The following is a 16,012-nucleotide window of genomic DNA, read 5'->3' as shown; positions in this document are numbered from 1 at the left end:
TTCATTAAGCCATAACTTCGGAACTAAGTCCGACCGCCGAATTCTGACTTCACCATCGTCCTCAGTATAGTTAACTACATAAGTCTAAAATAAAAAATTGAAAAAAAAGGGGTGTCCGGTAAAGTAACAAAGTTCCCTTCTTTTTTAGATTCTATAAAATGTTGTGTTTCTTTATTAGGATCAACTCTACTTGATATTTTCTGTTTCTGACACTATTAGTCTATTATTTAATATTTTACTATTTAATTCATACCAGGTACTTATTTTATTTGATGAACAGTTTTTACTACATCACTTGTGCTAGGTGTCAATATTAATGGATCATCTGGATCAATGTCATCTAAATTAATTAATATAATTACTATACAATTTTAAAATTAATCCGAATTATATCAATTTTTAAAACAATATTATATTTGTATAATATTACATTGCCTAGGTGAGTATTCAATTATATTGACAGTGTTTAGTGCTCATAAATGCTAATAAATATTAAGCTTTAGTGCTTTACATAATTATTATTACTAAAATAGGCAAGAAGTATTTACCAGAATTAGGTTTTGTAGATTTTTTCATAAAAAATCATGTGAAGTCTTCATCTTCGTATTTTTGTTATTCATGTTGAATTGAATATTATAATTAATATTATGTTATTATACAAATAAAATATAAAATAGTCAACTATAACAATATGGCATATTATGCAATACAAATTACAATATTATATTATATAATATCAATAATATCGGTAGATATTAGGTACTATCGGTAGATTGGTAGGTTTGGGAATATGGAGTACGGTGCGGGGTAAACAGATTTTCGGCGCTGTGATGGCCAACGGGTCGACGTAAAGTTATAAATAGATATAAATATTTCATTTTAACTAAATTAATATATAATGGCGCGTTATCTTGATGGATTATCTTGCCACGGACTATTTTGTGGAACATGTTGTATGGTAGGAGTATAGGACAGCTGTCTTATCATAATTCATATGATTATTGTCCGTCTTATTTTTATATTATTGTATTATTTTTAAAACAATAAATTTCTTATTAAAAAAACATAATTTTTTTAGGGAAAGTTAGAAAACTGAGATTTAAGGAATTATTACAGGTGTGGCACAGGCCGTGCGCACGCCTATGCTTCTCAGGGCCCGTTATAAGTACGTATCTAAAAAATTGTATCGTGAATTTGTTGATCGAACTGAACTATCAATTAATGCCAATCCTTCCAATTTTGGAAGTTTATTAAGAAACAACGCTACAGTTCTGATATTCCTAAAATACTAACGCTTAATGGTGCTCCCAGTTCTAATGAATAGGATGCACCTGACATGTTCGCCTCATACTTTAAATCTGTATACTCATGTGAAGTCGTTAATGATGATGTGAATGATCTTAAGATTCAATCTTTTGACCCACCTAATAATGCATACTTCACTGTTGATGACGTTTTTCATAATCTTTCTACGTTGTCTGGTGTTAAAAATGTAGGTCCTGATGGTCTCCCCGGCGTTTTTCTATTTCAGTTACGTTCTATTATAGCCTATCCTCTATTTTTGCTGTTCAGACGTTCTCTTGATGAGGGTATTTTTCCCTCAATACTTAAACTCAGTTCTGTCACGCCAGTATATAAATCAGGTATCAAATCCGATATATCTAATTATAGACCTATATCTATTCAGTCGCATCTATCAAAACTATTTGAATCTTTGGTTTTTAACAGTATTAAACCATCAGTAAATAATATTCTTATTGAAGCTCAACATGGATTTCGTCCGGAAAGATCAACTACTACATGCACCTTAGTTTTTCCCAATTTTGTATTTGAGTCTTTTAGAAAACGGTCTCGAGTTGATGTAGTTTATACTGACTTAGCCAAAGCGTTTGATACTGTTAATCATAGAGTCTTACTGAGAATTCTCGAAGCGTCTGGTTTTGGTGAACCTCTGCTCTCATGGTTTGGTTCTTTTTTAATGAACAGGCAACAATAGGTAAAATTATTTGGTGTCAAGTCAAACATCTTTTCGTCTACGTCTGGTGTTCCCCAAGGTGGACATTTATCACCGATTCTATTTTTACTGTTTGTCAATAGTGTACATAACGCCTTGCCTTTATGTTAGCTTTTGTGTTTCGCAGATGATATGAAGCTCTTTATGGAAATCAACTCAGCAGCTGATTGTGCGAATCTCCAAAGTAGCCTTGATTGTTTTGTTAATTGGTATTATAAAATAGGCCTAAAGGTACGCGTCCATAGGTACGCATCGTACGTATCGGACGAATCGTATGAAACGGATCATTTTGTGGTAGTGCGTCCACTGTATCCGTAGCGATCGGATTGCCGATGCGACGGTCGGATTTTTTTAATTAACATTCGCATTTTCGTCGCGAGTGAACGATCAGAAACATTACACAATCCAGTATTACAGTGTGTGTACCTAATAGACAACATGGAAAGTGATGAAGAACTTGTCATTATTACTTTGTTATTAGATGAAGAAAATGAAGAAGAAAGTAGAGGAAATAAGAGAAAACATAGAATGTGGATACATGACATATTCAAAAAAAGGTCACAATTTGGAGAATATCATACACTGTTTACTGATTTGCTCAACGACGATGTAAAATTCTTCCAGTATTTTCGTATGTCTCATGCCAAATTCACAGCTCTTCTTGACATCATACGTCCTCATATATTAAGGCAGAATACAACATACAGAGAGGCCATAGAACCAGAACAAAAACTTGCTGTGTGTTTAAGGTATGTGTTAAAAACAATTAGTTTTAAATATTAAAAAATATAATTATTGAGTAGGTATTAAATATTAAGTAGATGAATCGTTTCAAACGCAATGTGAAAAACAATAAGATTACATTTTTAAACCAATTTGCTTTTTATTCTAGTTGAGTCAGTTTTTTACAATGTGGTACAAAACAAAGTTATTCCGATACATTATTTATATTATTATAAGGAAATTTTAAAAATTGACTTAGATATTGATTATCTTGATCCTGCGTATAAGAAAATTCGTTTGTGGAAGGTGAAGGAGTCATAATGGCATTTGAATTAGGCAAAGGAGACATAACGGCACTTGAATTAGATATAGGAGACATCGATGCATTAGAATTAGGTGACGGAGTCATAATTACATTTGAATCAGGTGAAGGAGACATCGTTACAGGTGACGGGCAATGAATATGCAGAGTTTCGTTCATGGTAGGTGAAAAATACATTGTTCTATTTGAAGTTTGTTTTGAAGTAGACGGTGTAGAAAACCTTGAATAATTTGATGGTGGCGGAGGCATCGTTACGTTGGAAACAGAAGTTGGTGAAGTTAATGCGAGTCTCATCTCTACATTGTTAACCATTTGAAACAATTGCGCCTTAATATGAACTTGATCTCGAATAGGAAAAGTCTTGACTGTTTTTGCCATATTTATAAAAAATTCAACCATAGGATCACTCTGAATGCTGTTGAGTTGTTCTTTTTTTGATAAATATTCCTGAAGGACGTTAGCTGCAGTTGGTTGTTGTGGTGTTACAAACTTCGATTTCCTACCAACAGTTCGTGATGATAACAATGACGATGTTGGTTGTGACTCTTGTGTATCACTTGATTCATTTACTGTATCACTATCTAAATTATTTAGATTACGTGATATTTCAAGCTCTTCTTCATCGCCGTTACTATCATCACCAATAGGTGGCGATAGGTTTGAAAGTCTCTCTTCCTCGTCATTCAAATACGGAGTGAGGAAAGTGAGCTCTTTATAGTATTTGGGAGGCTTCAGTTTTGATGCTGCTTGGCCGCTTTTGGTTTTGCGCAGATTCAAAGCCTTTCTATGGTTGTCTCTAGTTCTGGTCCATCTCTCCTTGCATGCATTACCTGTAATGCATTACAATGAATCAATATTTTTAGATTATGATCGAGGCGATTAACGATGTGTTGATTTTACGACGTGTTTGTTTTATATTCTGTACGGAGTGGTGAATGTATTAATTTTACAATACAAAACCAATTTTGGTTTTTGGTGTAACCTTCAAAAAATGACCTTACAATGTAGATACATAAAAAAACAAAATAAACACACATCATTGTAAAATCAATACATTCATCACTTCATTCAGAACCTAAAAATTATAAAATGTTCAGTTTTATAACTAAGGATACGCGTATATTAGGCTATTTATTTATAGGTATTTGAGTATTTAGAATAATATTAACCTTGTTTCGGTTGCCATTACTTTTGTTTCAGGTTTTTGGCCACTGGGAACTCTTTTCGTTCAATTTCATTTTCCTTTAGGCTAGGTGAACGCACAGTACGAAGAATCGTTTACTCAACCTGCGAAGCCATATCCCAGTTTCTACAGCCACTAGTAATGCCTAAACCATCTGAAGAAGTATGGAGAGAATCGGAAGAAGGTTTTCGTGAAAAATGGAACTTTCCTAACGCGATTGCTGCCATTGATGGGAAACACGTGTTGATACAGGCACCACCGCACAGTGGATCAAATTATTTTTGTTATAAAAAACACTTTAGTACGGTGCTATTAGCCTTAGTGGATGCAAATTATAAATTCATAGTCGTAGATATTGGGGCTTTTGGTAAAAACTCTGATGCTAGCATTTTGCGAAATTCTAATTTGGGTAAAGGCTTACAGAATGGAACTCTAAATATACCTTCACCAAAAATACTACCCGGGGGCAGTGACGTATTACCTCACGTCATAATTTGTGATGAAGCTTTCCCATTATGCACGAATTTGATGCGACCATACTCACGCGACGATGCACAAAGAAACGAAGAAAAAAAAGTGTTTAACTATCGGTTGAGTCGTGCTAGGAACACTGTGGAAAATACGTTTGGAATATTGGCACGGAAATTTAGAGTTTTCGAACGTAAGTTGTCTATGTCTCAAGAACACATTGTGAGTGTTGTAATGGCTACATGTTGCTTGCACAACTTTCTAAGAAATGACACGTGTCACTGGACAGAAAATGATTTGAATATTTCTATTTCCAACATGAGAGGACTGCAAGACTTAAGAAATATAGGTGGAAATTCGAAAACAGATGCTTTAGCAGTTAGGGATGGTTTCAAAAGTTATTTTAATTCAGCAGCAGGGTCAGTAGAATGGCAATTAAGGAGAGTTCGAGCTGGAAGGAGGTTCACGTGACTCTATGATACAGTGATAAACTAAACATTTTGTACCTAAATAACTTTATTTTACTAACTAATTATATTGTAATATGAATAAACTTACCAGTTTGATTTAATCTCTTTCCAATTTCTTCCCAAATGTTGTCTCGTCTTTGTTGATTCGAGTAATTAGGGTGTTTTAAATTGTACAACTCTTCGTACTCTTGTACAATTGTTATTAGCCTTGCGATGTCCATAATATGCGTAATAATAATTATAATTTAAATAATAAATATATTATAATTAAAACACGTGTGTACTGAGTGTCGAAATACAACAGAATTAAAATGATCAGTCTGGCGACCAGTGACGACCCCCCGTTGTGACACGCGTCCACTTATCGGCAATCCGTATGACGTCATCCGCACCAGTCGGAAAAGTTGCCCCTTCGATCAATTACGTCGGCATTACCGACGGACCGATACGTGCGATCCGTCCGCTGCCGGCCAGTGGACGCATATGTATAACTTACTATACTAATAATTCTAAAATCCGTTTCATACGATCCGTACGATACGTACGATGCGTACCTATGGACGCGTACCTTTAAAGTCAATGCTTCAAAGTGCCGAGTCATGACGTTTACTCGCTCCCGTTCTACTATCCTTTTTGACTAAAATATCTCTGGTTTGACAATTGATTGCGTTGATAATCTTATCGACCTGGGTTTTAAACTAGCTAGAAACCTTAGCCCAAGTCCTCATATTTCGATGATTACTAGTAGAGCATTTAAAGTTTTAGGGTTCATTATGCGTCTATCTATGGTGCTACACGTAGAAACGTCGGCGAAACTAAATAAGTAGTCGGCAATTTTTTTTTTTTTTTTTGAATTAAGAACATTTAACAATCTGTACTCGTGGTACAATAAGCTTAATAGATATTTGAATTACAATAGTAATAGAATTAATACAAACACAAACGCAACAGCATTCAATTTATATGTAACGCTATTTTTATTTTACATGAAAATTTTGAATTGAAGAGACTGTCCAGCAACAGCACTTCGGCGAGAAATTTTTTTGATTAACGTATAGACCTGTGTATTATGCTAACCAGTCTCTGGGCCATTTACGCTGGAGTCTCCTTACCGTATTACCCGGAAGGGAGTGTGATGAAAGATCTTTAATTAGGGAATTGGTGTGGTTTTGTAGCCTGTTGTGGAATTTAAGGTAGTGATTTTTTGCGACTTCTTTGACATACGGTATGTTCAGGTCTGAGTGTAGAGTTTCATTCGAGACGTACGGAGGGGCGTTAGTGATGAGACGGAGAGTTTTTAATTGGACTACTTGAATTTTGTTTATGTTTGTTTTTTGGCAGCTCCCCATAGCTGAATCCCATACGTCCAGATGGGTTTTATTAGTAGTTTGTACAAGTTAATTTTTGATTTTAGGTTGAGCTTTGAGGTTTTGCCCATAGTACTACGGAGAATAGAGAGTCTTCGATTTAGTTTTAGTTTGGTCATGTAAATGTATTTGGCCCAGTTGAGTTTTTTGTCAAAGTATAATCCTAAATATTTGACCGTGTCCGAATTAGGGATTATTTCTTTGTTTAGTGATACTGGAGGGGGTTGTTGCATTTTGAAGGTAAATGTGGTATTGATTGATTTAGATTCGTTTATTTTTTGTGTGCCATTGGAAGTACCAAGGAGAAAGTAGGTCAAGGTGTTTTTGTAGTGATGACCCCACGGTCAGTGTGAGTGGAATAAATAACTTTATCATCTGCGTATTCGGCGACTGATGTATCGGAATGTGTCGGTTGATCTACGGTGTATAAGTTATATAGTGTAGGAGATAGAACTGCACCTTGTGGTACACCAGCTAGAATCGGAGAGATGTTAGAGATTTCTGAACCCGAGCTGACTGCAAAGGAACGTTTGTTTAAATAAGATTTTAGAAGAAGGTAGTAAGAAGGAGGTAGGATTTTTTTTAATTTGTATAATAGAGCCGGGGTGCCAGACTTTGTCAAATGCTTGCGACACATCTAGGAATACGGCTGAAGTGTATTGTTTTTTTTCCAGTGAGCACGCAATGGCATCCGCCATGAATTTGGTGAATAGTCGAATGTTTTTCTCGAAATCCAAATTGAGAGTTGGGAATAATTTTCTTTTCAGTGATAATTGGGTAAATACGTTTTAAGATTAATTTTTCCAAAAGTTTAGAGAAAAATGGGAATAGACTTATTGGGCGATAAGAGGCTGGGTTGTCTGTTGGTTTGTTGGGTTTAGGGAACATTATTATAATTGAAAATTTCCACTATATTGGAATATATGTTAGTCTTAGAATTGCATTAAAAATATGTGTTAGCTGAGTAATGGCTTTATTTGGAAGTTTACGAGCCACTTCTGCCGTTATTAAGTCGAATCCTGGTGTCTAACCTAATGGAAAGTTTTTTATGAAAGTTTTGATAACTGATGGGGAGAAGCATTTAGGAGACAAGGTTAGAGGCAGAGGACTGTCTAAAAAAGTATTGATTTCACTTGTGGGTGGGTGGGTAGGATAATGGTTTTGTTGAAACACGGATGCAAGATGATTTCTAAAGGTTTCTGTTTTTTCAATGTCATTTATCGCCCAGTTTCCATCTTGTTTTTTTTAATGGGGAAATGGTTGTTTTATGTTTCAGTATTCTACGTGTGGCTCTCCAGAGAGACCCGTCTTTTTCCGAAAGTGAGGCTGTATATTTGTTAAAGTCGTCTGAGCGCTGTTTACCTACTTCTCGTTTTAGTGTTGTGCCTAGGTTGTTGTATATTCTTTTATCGGAGGGGTATATGGTTCTTTGCCAAGTTGTTCTTGCTCTTTTTTTTTTTTTGTACAATTAGGTTTCTTATGTGTGAGGGCATAGTATGATAGTTGGTTGGGGGTAGGGTTTGGTGTGCAAGAGCTCCAGGCAGCTGATTGAATTGAAGTTGTGAGATTGTAAACAGCCTCGTCTATGTCATTATTTGTTTTTAGGCGAGTTTTTAAATCGATTTGATTGGCTAGACTTGATTGGAATGTGTTCCAATTTATTACACCATTGATTAATGAAGGTCTAGTTAGTTTGATTGGGGGTTCTGTGTTAATTATTAGAAGCACTGGGGAGTGGTCTGACATTGGGTTTTGGAGATTTTCAGTTGTACAATTTAGCCTGTTTGGAATTTTGTGACAAAAATGTCAAAAATATCGGGACGTTTTCTTAGCGAGGTGGCCAGTAGGTGGGGCTTGTAGGGGACAGAATGTTGTAATTTTTATTATTACTTATCCGCTGGAGAGTGTTACCACGGGGTGAGTTGGAGTGGCATCCCCATTGTATTTGTTTCGCGTTTATATCACCACCTACGATAAAATTGTTGCCTAATGTATTGAAGAATAGTTCAAATTGCAGTGGGGAGATAGTATGTCTAGGAGGGCAGTATGTTGAAGTGATTGTAATAGGTGTGTGATCAAGTGTGATTTGGATGGAATTTGCTTGAATGTGTGGCTCATTGTATGGAGGAAGTGGATGAAAAAGAATTGAGGATTTGATAAATATAGCTGCACCACCATGAGCAGTGCCGTCGGGGTGATTTGTGTGGAGAAAGGTGTAGCCTGGAATGTAAGTTTTATTGCGAGTTGTAGAGTGGGTTTCGGATATAAGAGCAATATCTATGCGTTTTTCATGTAGTGTTAGTTGTAGGTCATTGAGATGGTTATGGAGGCAATTAGCGTTCCATAGAAGTATTAGTAGTGATTTAGAGGTGGGTGAGTTATTTGTCATTTTGTTGAATTAGTTTGTTTAGAACTGTAGTCAAGAGAGAGAAGAGGATTAATGAGGGCTTTAAAATCGTTAATAAAACTGGTTAGCATAGTACCTGTGTCCAGTTTGTTTGTTTGAGAATTAGGTGGTTCTTGATTAGAGGTAACATTTGCATATGACCTTTTTTGTGGGGGAGGTGGACGGGTTTCAGTCGCAAGTGCTGTTGCTTGGATATGGTTGGATTGCGTGTTGATTGTAGGTTGTTGGTTTCTTGAGTTCGGATTGCGGAGTTTTTGTAGATTTTTGTGTATTTGGCATCCCTTATAATTGGCGGGATGTTCTCCATTACACAATGCACATTTAGCAGGTGTATCTCGGGACTTTGTGCAAGAGGATGCGAGGTGTTGAGCAGCACAACGGACACATCGGGGTGGGTATGAGCAGTATGTTTTTGAATGTCCATATTCCTGGCAATTTTGGCATTGAATGATAATACGTCGTTTGTAAGGTTCCTCGATTTTTATTTTTGTATTAAGTAAGTAGTTGATCTCGAAGATGTTATTGTTTATTTCGTCTGGTTCGAGGTCCACGAAGAAGAGGGGTAACTTAATTTTTTCGATTTTGCTGAGGGCGTTTGTTACCTATTTCTTCTATTGCAGTTTTGATTTCGATTGGAGAGGTAGATGGTTTCGTTTGACAATTCTGGACGCTTTATTATCCTTCATTTGATACGTGTGGAACTCGGCTTCCGCGTCTTTTAAATAGTGTATAATTTCTCAATATGCTTCAGGATTGCTAGGTTGAATTTTTAAAGTGTTTATTGTTGATTTGACCGAGAAGTTTTTGGGACCAACTGTATCTATTAGATCAGCTCGCACGCTTATAAAATCGTTGACACCACGGGCTATTATAGGTGGTGGGAGTGAGAGTTCTTTTTCTTGTTCTATAATGGAATTTGTTACGGGACTTTGGGTGTCTGTTTCTAGTTCCATATCGTCGTTAATGGCAATTGGATCATAGCGAATAGTTGAAATAAATATTTGTTTGGATTTCTTATTCTTATTCTCCTTTTTCCCGGAAGAGCTGGAGGAAGATAGTAGTCGTTTGGTTTTTGTTATTGTTCGAGATATCTGTGGTTGAAAACACGGAATGGCTTGTGGTACGCTGTGTGCGTGCATTGCCAATTGGAACAGTTGATTTGTTTTTATCGTTGTTTTGATTTGCAGTAGTGTTGCTAGTGTTTTTCGAAGTCGAAGTCGACATTATCGGTGTGTGCGGTTATAATTATCATTAACTGGCCGCCGAGTGGCGGCCTACAGATAAGATTACAACAGGTAACGGTTATGTAATATAACGCGACGCCGGTGTTTAGAAATAAATTAATACAGAGTTATACAGCGTAAATGGCAACGTATAGCGAAAACGTGCTGGTGGTTTAGAAGCATATCACGTGCGTATCGTTCGGCAATCGGTACGAGACTAATCGGCAAATTAAAATCGACGACACGAGTCAGCAATTTCAACATAATTTGATTCGTAATAAAATTTAACATTTATAATGTATCAATATATAAATAATATAAATATTTATAGTTATTTGTATGCACGTAAGAAGGTACTTTTATTCATACATAAAATGTATTGGACGCCCTTGCCTAAACTTGTATTATTATGCTATTTTTGGATGTTTGGTTTATGATTGTAACAGAAATAGAAAAATAATTAAAAACAACTGAATATATGTGATGCCTATGTATTAATTAACAGTACTATAAAATCATTGGAAGACATAAGATCAGAAACTAAAAACATGGATAACTTAATTAATAGCTCTAAAATAACTGCAGAATTTTTGGAATCGACCCAGAAAAAGATTTTAAACGCCACCACCAAACTAGAAAGATTCCAAAGAGAATTGATAATAATGCTGACAACTGTGCAACTATTGATTTATTAACATATTATCGGAAACAATTTTATCAAGTATTGGATACTCTAATAAACTTATCAAAAGAAAATCCTAAAGTATTTGTTACAACTCTCCAGCCATTGTATAATATTTTGCAGGTTCCATTAAAAATTGAAGAAGCAACGGTTGAAAATTTAAAAAAGGCATTTTACCTTTTTCCTCCAAAGTGTCAAGGTGGTGAGCTAATGGACTTTGATGCAATAGCTGCCGAGTGGGAAATATTATGCCATCAATGTAAAAATACTGAGACACTTATACAAGTTATGGAAAAATCAACTAAGTTACAGAAGCTTTTGCCTTGGGCAAACTGGTTATGTCGCCTTGCATTTACAGCTCCAGTAACTACAGCATCCAGTGAACGAACTTTTATTAAATTAAAGTTGATCAAACATAGTTTGCGCTCTACAATAAGTTCAGATCGTTTAAAAACTCATTAATGATTTTAAATTGTGAAAAAGACTGAACTGACAAAATTGACATAAATTGTGTTCTTCAAAAATGGTCTTCTGCTAAACAAAGAAGAATTGAAATTTGAAAAATCCAAAAAAATCAAAACATTTAATAAAGATTTTATATTTTTATGTTTATAATAATAAATAATAATGATATTACTCATATGATTTTAATTCAAAATTAATATGAAATGGTCAGTTAAAGTAATATGTTTAATTGTCTTTAACCTTTAACTTAATTATATCTTAAATTTGTAATATTTGGTTGACTCCTAAATAATTTATTTTAATATTTCTATTTTTAGATTTTAACTCAAATTTTAATCGATTTGCATACAGCTAATTTTTGTAAATTAATTACACCCCCGTCTCCTCTCATACGGTTATACAGTCGGCAAATTTTTGGTTGCACCTAAGTATTTACCTTAAATCCGCCCCTGTATGTCTTTGTATATTGTATATCGCTCGTCCCGTTTCTTCTCGATCCGTGATTTAATTTAATTTAATCATTGATCTTTCCGTTGGAGTTTGCGAAAATGTGTGAATTGTTTTTGTAGTTTGGTACTATAATCGATAAGCATAAGTTGATTGATCGTTAGTTTGAGTCGGTACGGGTGGTAATGATCATCTGGATGCTGTGGATATCTGGTGAGTGTATCAGCACCGACATTGTCCCTCCCTAGTAAATGACGTACTGTTAAATTGTATTCTTGAAGAGTCACTGACCAGCGTGTCAGTCTACTGTTAAGTAGTTGACATTAAAAATACTAGGGCTTGAAGGTTAGCACTTCTCTAGGATACCCTAATATATAATTTCTGAATTTCTCGCAACCAAATACATGGCTAACAGTTCAAGTTCGGTAGTATGGTATCTTTGTTCTGCTTTATTGAGGGTCCGGCTGAAAAATCCCAAAGTTTGACGTTTATTGTCAGCATTGATTTGAAAAAGTTCAGCGCCTACGTTTGTGCGTGATGCGTCGGTTGAAAGGTAAAACGTGCGACTGAAATCGGGGTATTGAATAATTATATCTTCCAAGAATACTTTTTTGATTTTATTAAATGCTTCTTCATGTTTGGTTTCCCACGTCCATGGTGTACCCTTTTTCAGAAGTTTGCTTAATGTACTAGTGAATTTGGAGAGGTCACGAATATACTTTCGATAAAAATGTATGAATCCTAAGAAAGATTGTATTTGTTACTTGTTCTGCGGTGGCTGGAATTTCTGTATGGTTTGTGTCTTCTCCGGATCCATCGCTATACCTTGTTCTGAGATAATGTGTCCCAAAAATAATATTTGTGGTTGTAAAAAATGTGACTTCTTAATATTAATTTTTACATCATATTTAGTAAATTTTTCGAAAATCATTTTGAGGTGTTTTATATGTTCTTCGAATGTTTTTGACATTATGTGTATATCATCAACATAAATTGCCATGAATTTGAGTAGTTCAAGACCTAACACTTTGTCTAGAATTGGTAAAATGTATAATAACTTTAAGAAATATTACTTTTATATAAAACATGGTTCTTTTAAATGAAAAATAAAAATAAATAAAAATAGGAAGTAAGTATGTCTTATAAGAATTTATTAAATGAATATGAAGGTTATTAAAAAAAAAAATTAAATATTTTTATTGACGAGTGCGTCTGCTATGCAGCTTAAAATGTCATTTTTTTGCATTAATTCCAATTTTTCTTTATAATATTGAGCTTTCATAGCTAATTTTTTCCTCCCAGAACAGCCAGTCGTGTTGCAGCATCGTTACTCTCATCAAGTTTTTTTTCTGTTGATGCCCTTTTTGATTTTGAAGTTGTAGTTTCTATAATAAAAAACATATTCATTTCTACTAAATCATAATATGAGATAATAAAATATTTTATATAAGACAGTACTTTATAAATAACATAATTAATATTACTCAAGATATATGATATTGACTTGAATCAGTGGCGCAACCAGAGAGGGTGGTCCTCGGGTCCAGACCCCCCCACCTTGAGCCATACCTATAATGGGCGATAAAAGATAAGTTTTTTTATTTATTTAATTTAGAATAATAAAATAAGTATGGACCCCCCCCCCCCTTAAAAAAATTCTGGTTGTGCTACTGAGTTGAATAATACAGTTCACTTAGTAGTATTATTATGTATAAAGCAATATTTTTGGTGAAATATTTTAAATATAAAAAAAGAAACTGTCAAAGGAAATTTATTGAACTGATGTTAGGATTTAGAAGAGGAGATGAGGTACCAAATAGAATGGAATGGAATTTTCTTCCTGTAAGCAAGACTTCACTCAGATCAACTGTGACAATATTTCAGTAGTCTTTCGACATTGCGTAAAATACAAATATTAAAACAATTTAAAAAATTAAAAAATATTCAATATTTCAAACTCCGAGTTCCAACAATATTATAAAATATGAACATAAAGTAAACGACATAAAAGTATACAATAGCCTATAGACTATAATTAATACTATCGCTGCCTAAATTTTTTTTCCGATTTAAATATAAAGTGTTTAAGAATTTGTCAGATATTGAACAATCTTTTAAATTTAAAGCACTACTAAAATCACCAAATTCTGATATATTACTTAAATCCTTAAATGTATCTTCTGAAATGTCATTAACTATTGAAGCTGTCATGCTAACAGATGATGATAGATTTTCATCCATAAGTTCATCTAAATCTTCATTTACATATTGAATAACTGAACTTGATAAATACTGAGGTCTTAACAAAGAATCTTCATATATTTGTATACCTTAAAATAAAAAAAAATTAGCAAACATTAAAAAAAAATAACAATAGCATTTTAAATTATTTATAATTACCCAAGTTTGTTGCCATTTCTTTTGTATTTTTTAAACTTTTGGCAAGTATACTATCAATAACATCGTCTCTCATACTCTCAACTGAATAGATGTTTTCCTGGACTTTTGTAGAATTTATAACATTTCTATTATGTTCTTCTAATCGAGGAAAGTTGAACTTATCTGATTGACTGAAATTTGAGACAGAACTTTCTATTGTATTGTTATTTTTTAATTCATTAATAATAATGTCTTTCTGGTTTTCATGAAGGTCATTTTGAATGGAATTTAAGAGCTGAATCCTAGTTAATCTTTTTAGTATATCATTCATACTAAAATTAATCATAGTTGAATAAGTTGATGTCATCGATCTTGCGGTTCTAAAAATTTCTTCACAATCTTGACTACTGTATGACCAAGGTATAAACATGGATGGCCGTAGACTATAATATTATTATCTCTAAATTTTTTTATTAATTGTATCAATGAATGTGAATAAGTATGAAATATGAATTAGTTGTAATGAAATTATTTTTTAAAGTAAATTGTTGATCTTTTAATATATGTAGAGTATCTCCAGATGCGTAAAAAATATAAACTATACCATATTTTATAAATTCTATCTTCAAGAGTAATTGATTTGTCTAAAAATGACAATAGAATATCATTCATTACTTTAAGAAAAGCTATTGTTCCTTGACTGTCTGGGATATTTTTCAACATTTCTATGACTACAGGTGAGCACATTTTTTTCGCAGAGTTAAAATTAATTTTATCTTCAGGACTAATGTCTGTTTGAGTAAGAAAATGTTTGCCTTTTGAATATATTTCAATTAGGGTTGAATAAACACATAGGTAGTAGGTAATCTAATAGTTATCTAATAGTTTAAAGGGAATATTGTTATTCAAAATTCAATAATTTTTTTTAGAAATCTGGTTTTCACAAACCTTTGGGCTTCGGCTAACACAGAAATATAGAATATTAAATAAAACCATTATTCTATTATTGTAGTTGACAATAATATTTTTCCAACCAATTATTTCGAATAAAAATAAAATTTTCGAAATAAAAAACCAAAGTATTTAAAATACCATTCAAAATACTTCATGTTGAAAGTATTTAAAAAGTTATTCAATACTTAAAAAAGTATTTGAATACTTTTACTCAAATACTTTTACTTAAATACTTTACAGGACTGTGATTAAATTAATACAAAATTACGTGATATATATTATTTTGTAATAATACTACAGGTAGGTACCCATACAATCATGAATATAAATAAATGTAGGCACCGTGGGCCGGTGACCACGCACTTCAATCAATAATAATAAAAGATAAATAATGACAATAATTATAATAAATCTGAACAATACATAAAGGGCTGCATACTACTTGTGTCCCCAAAAAAGGTATATTTTTTAGGTAGTAAATTCAACAGGTAACTTGCGTCCCGTTTTGTGGACGCAACTCGACTATATTATTCTTCCTGCCTGCTATAATAGTCGTAACCGAGTTGCGTCCAAGATAAATAACAAAATAATATTTTACAGCATTTGCACACTTTATACAAGAGATAATATTATGGCGTGTTAGTGTAAGGGTGATAAAATTGAATACACACCATGGCGATGTCCGGTAACAATTTCCGAGCCATATTTATAACACTGAATGCTTTGAAAAACCAACACCTGATATCTGATTTGATAAATATACATATTATAAATAACGATTGATCAGTATAACACAGAATATTTCGCACGGTGCTATACTTTTCTCAGTACATGTTATACAGTGTTCGTTAAGTGTTCGATTAAAAATGGAAAAAATGTTTAGCTCCAAATTGTGTGCGACAAAAGAA

General features: G+C 33.6%; 1 protein-coding gene across 1 annotated transcript; it reads left to right on the top strand.

Annotated features, from left to right (window-relative positions):
- The first annotated feature begins 4,383 nt into the window (after nt 1-4,383).
- Nucleotides 4,384-5,181, top strand: LOC103309021 (protein ALP1-like). Its single transcript, XM_008183496.1, has one exon. It carries the CDS (start codon nt 4,384-4,386, stop codon nt 5,179-5,181), a length of 798 nt encoding a protein of 265 aa, XP_008181718.1.
- Nucleotides 5,182-16,012: the final 10,831 nt, after the last annotated feature.

Source organism: Acyrthosiphon pisum, chromosome X, assembly GCF_005508785.2.
Source record: "Acyrthosiphon pisum isolate AL4f chromosome X, pea_aphid_22Mar2018_4r6ur, whole genome shotgun sequence".
In the NCBI taxonomy this organism is placed as follows: Eukaryota; Metazoa; Arthropoda; class Insecta; order Hemiptera; family Aphididae; genus Acyrthosiphon; species Acyrthosiphon pisum.
Note: the sequence above shows the minus strand (reverse complement) of the source record. Positions and strands in the feature narration are given on the sequence as shown.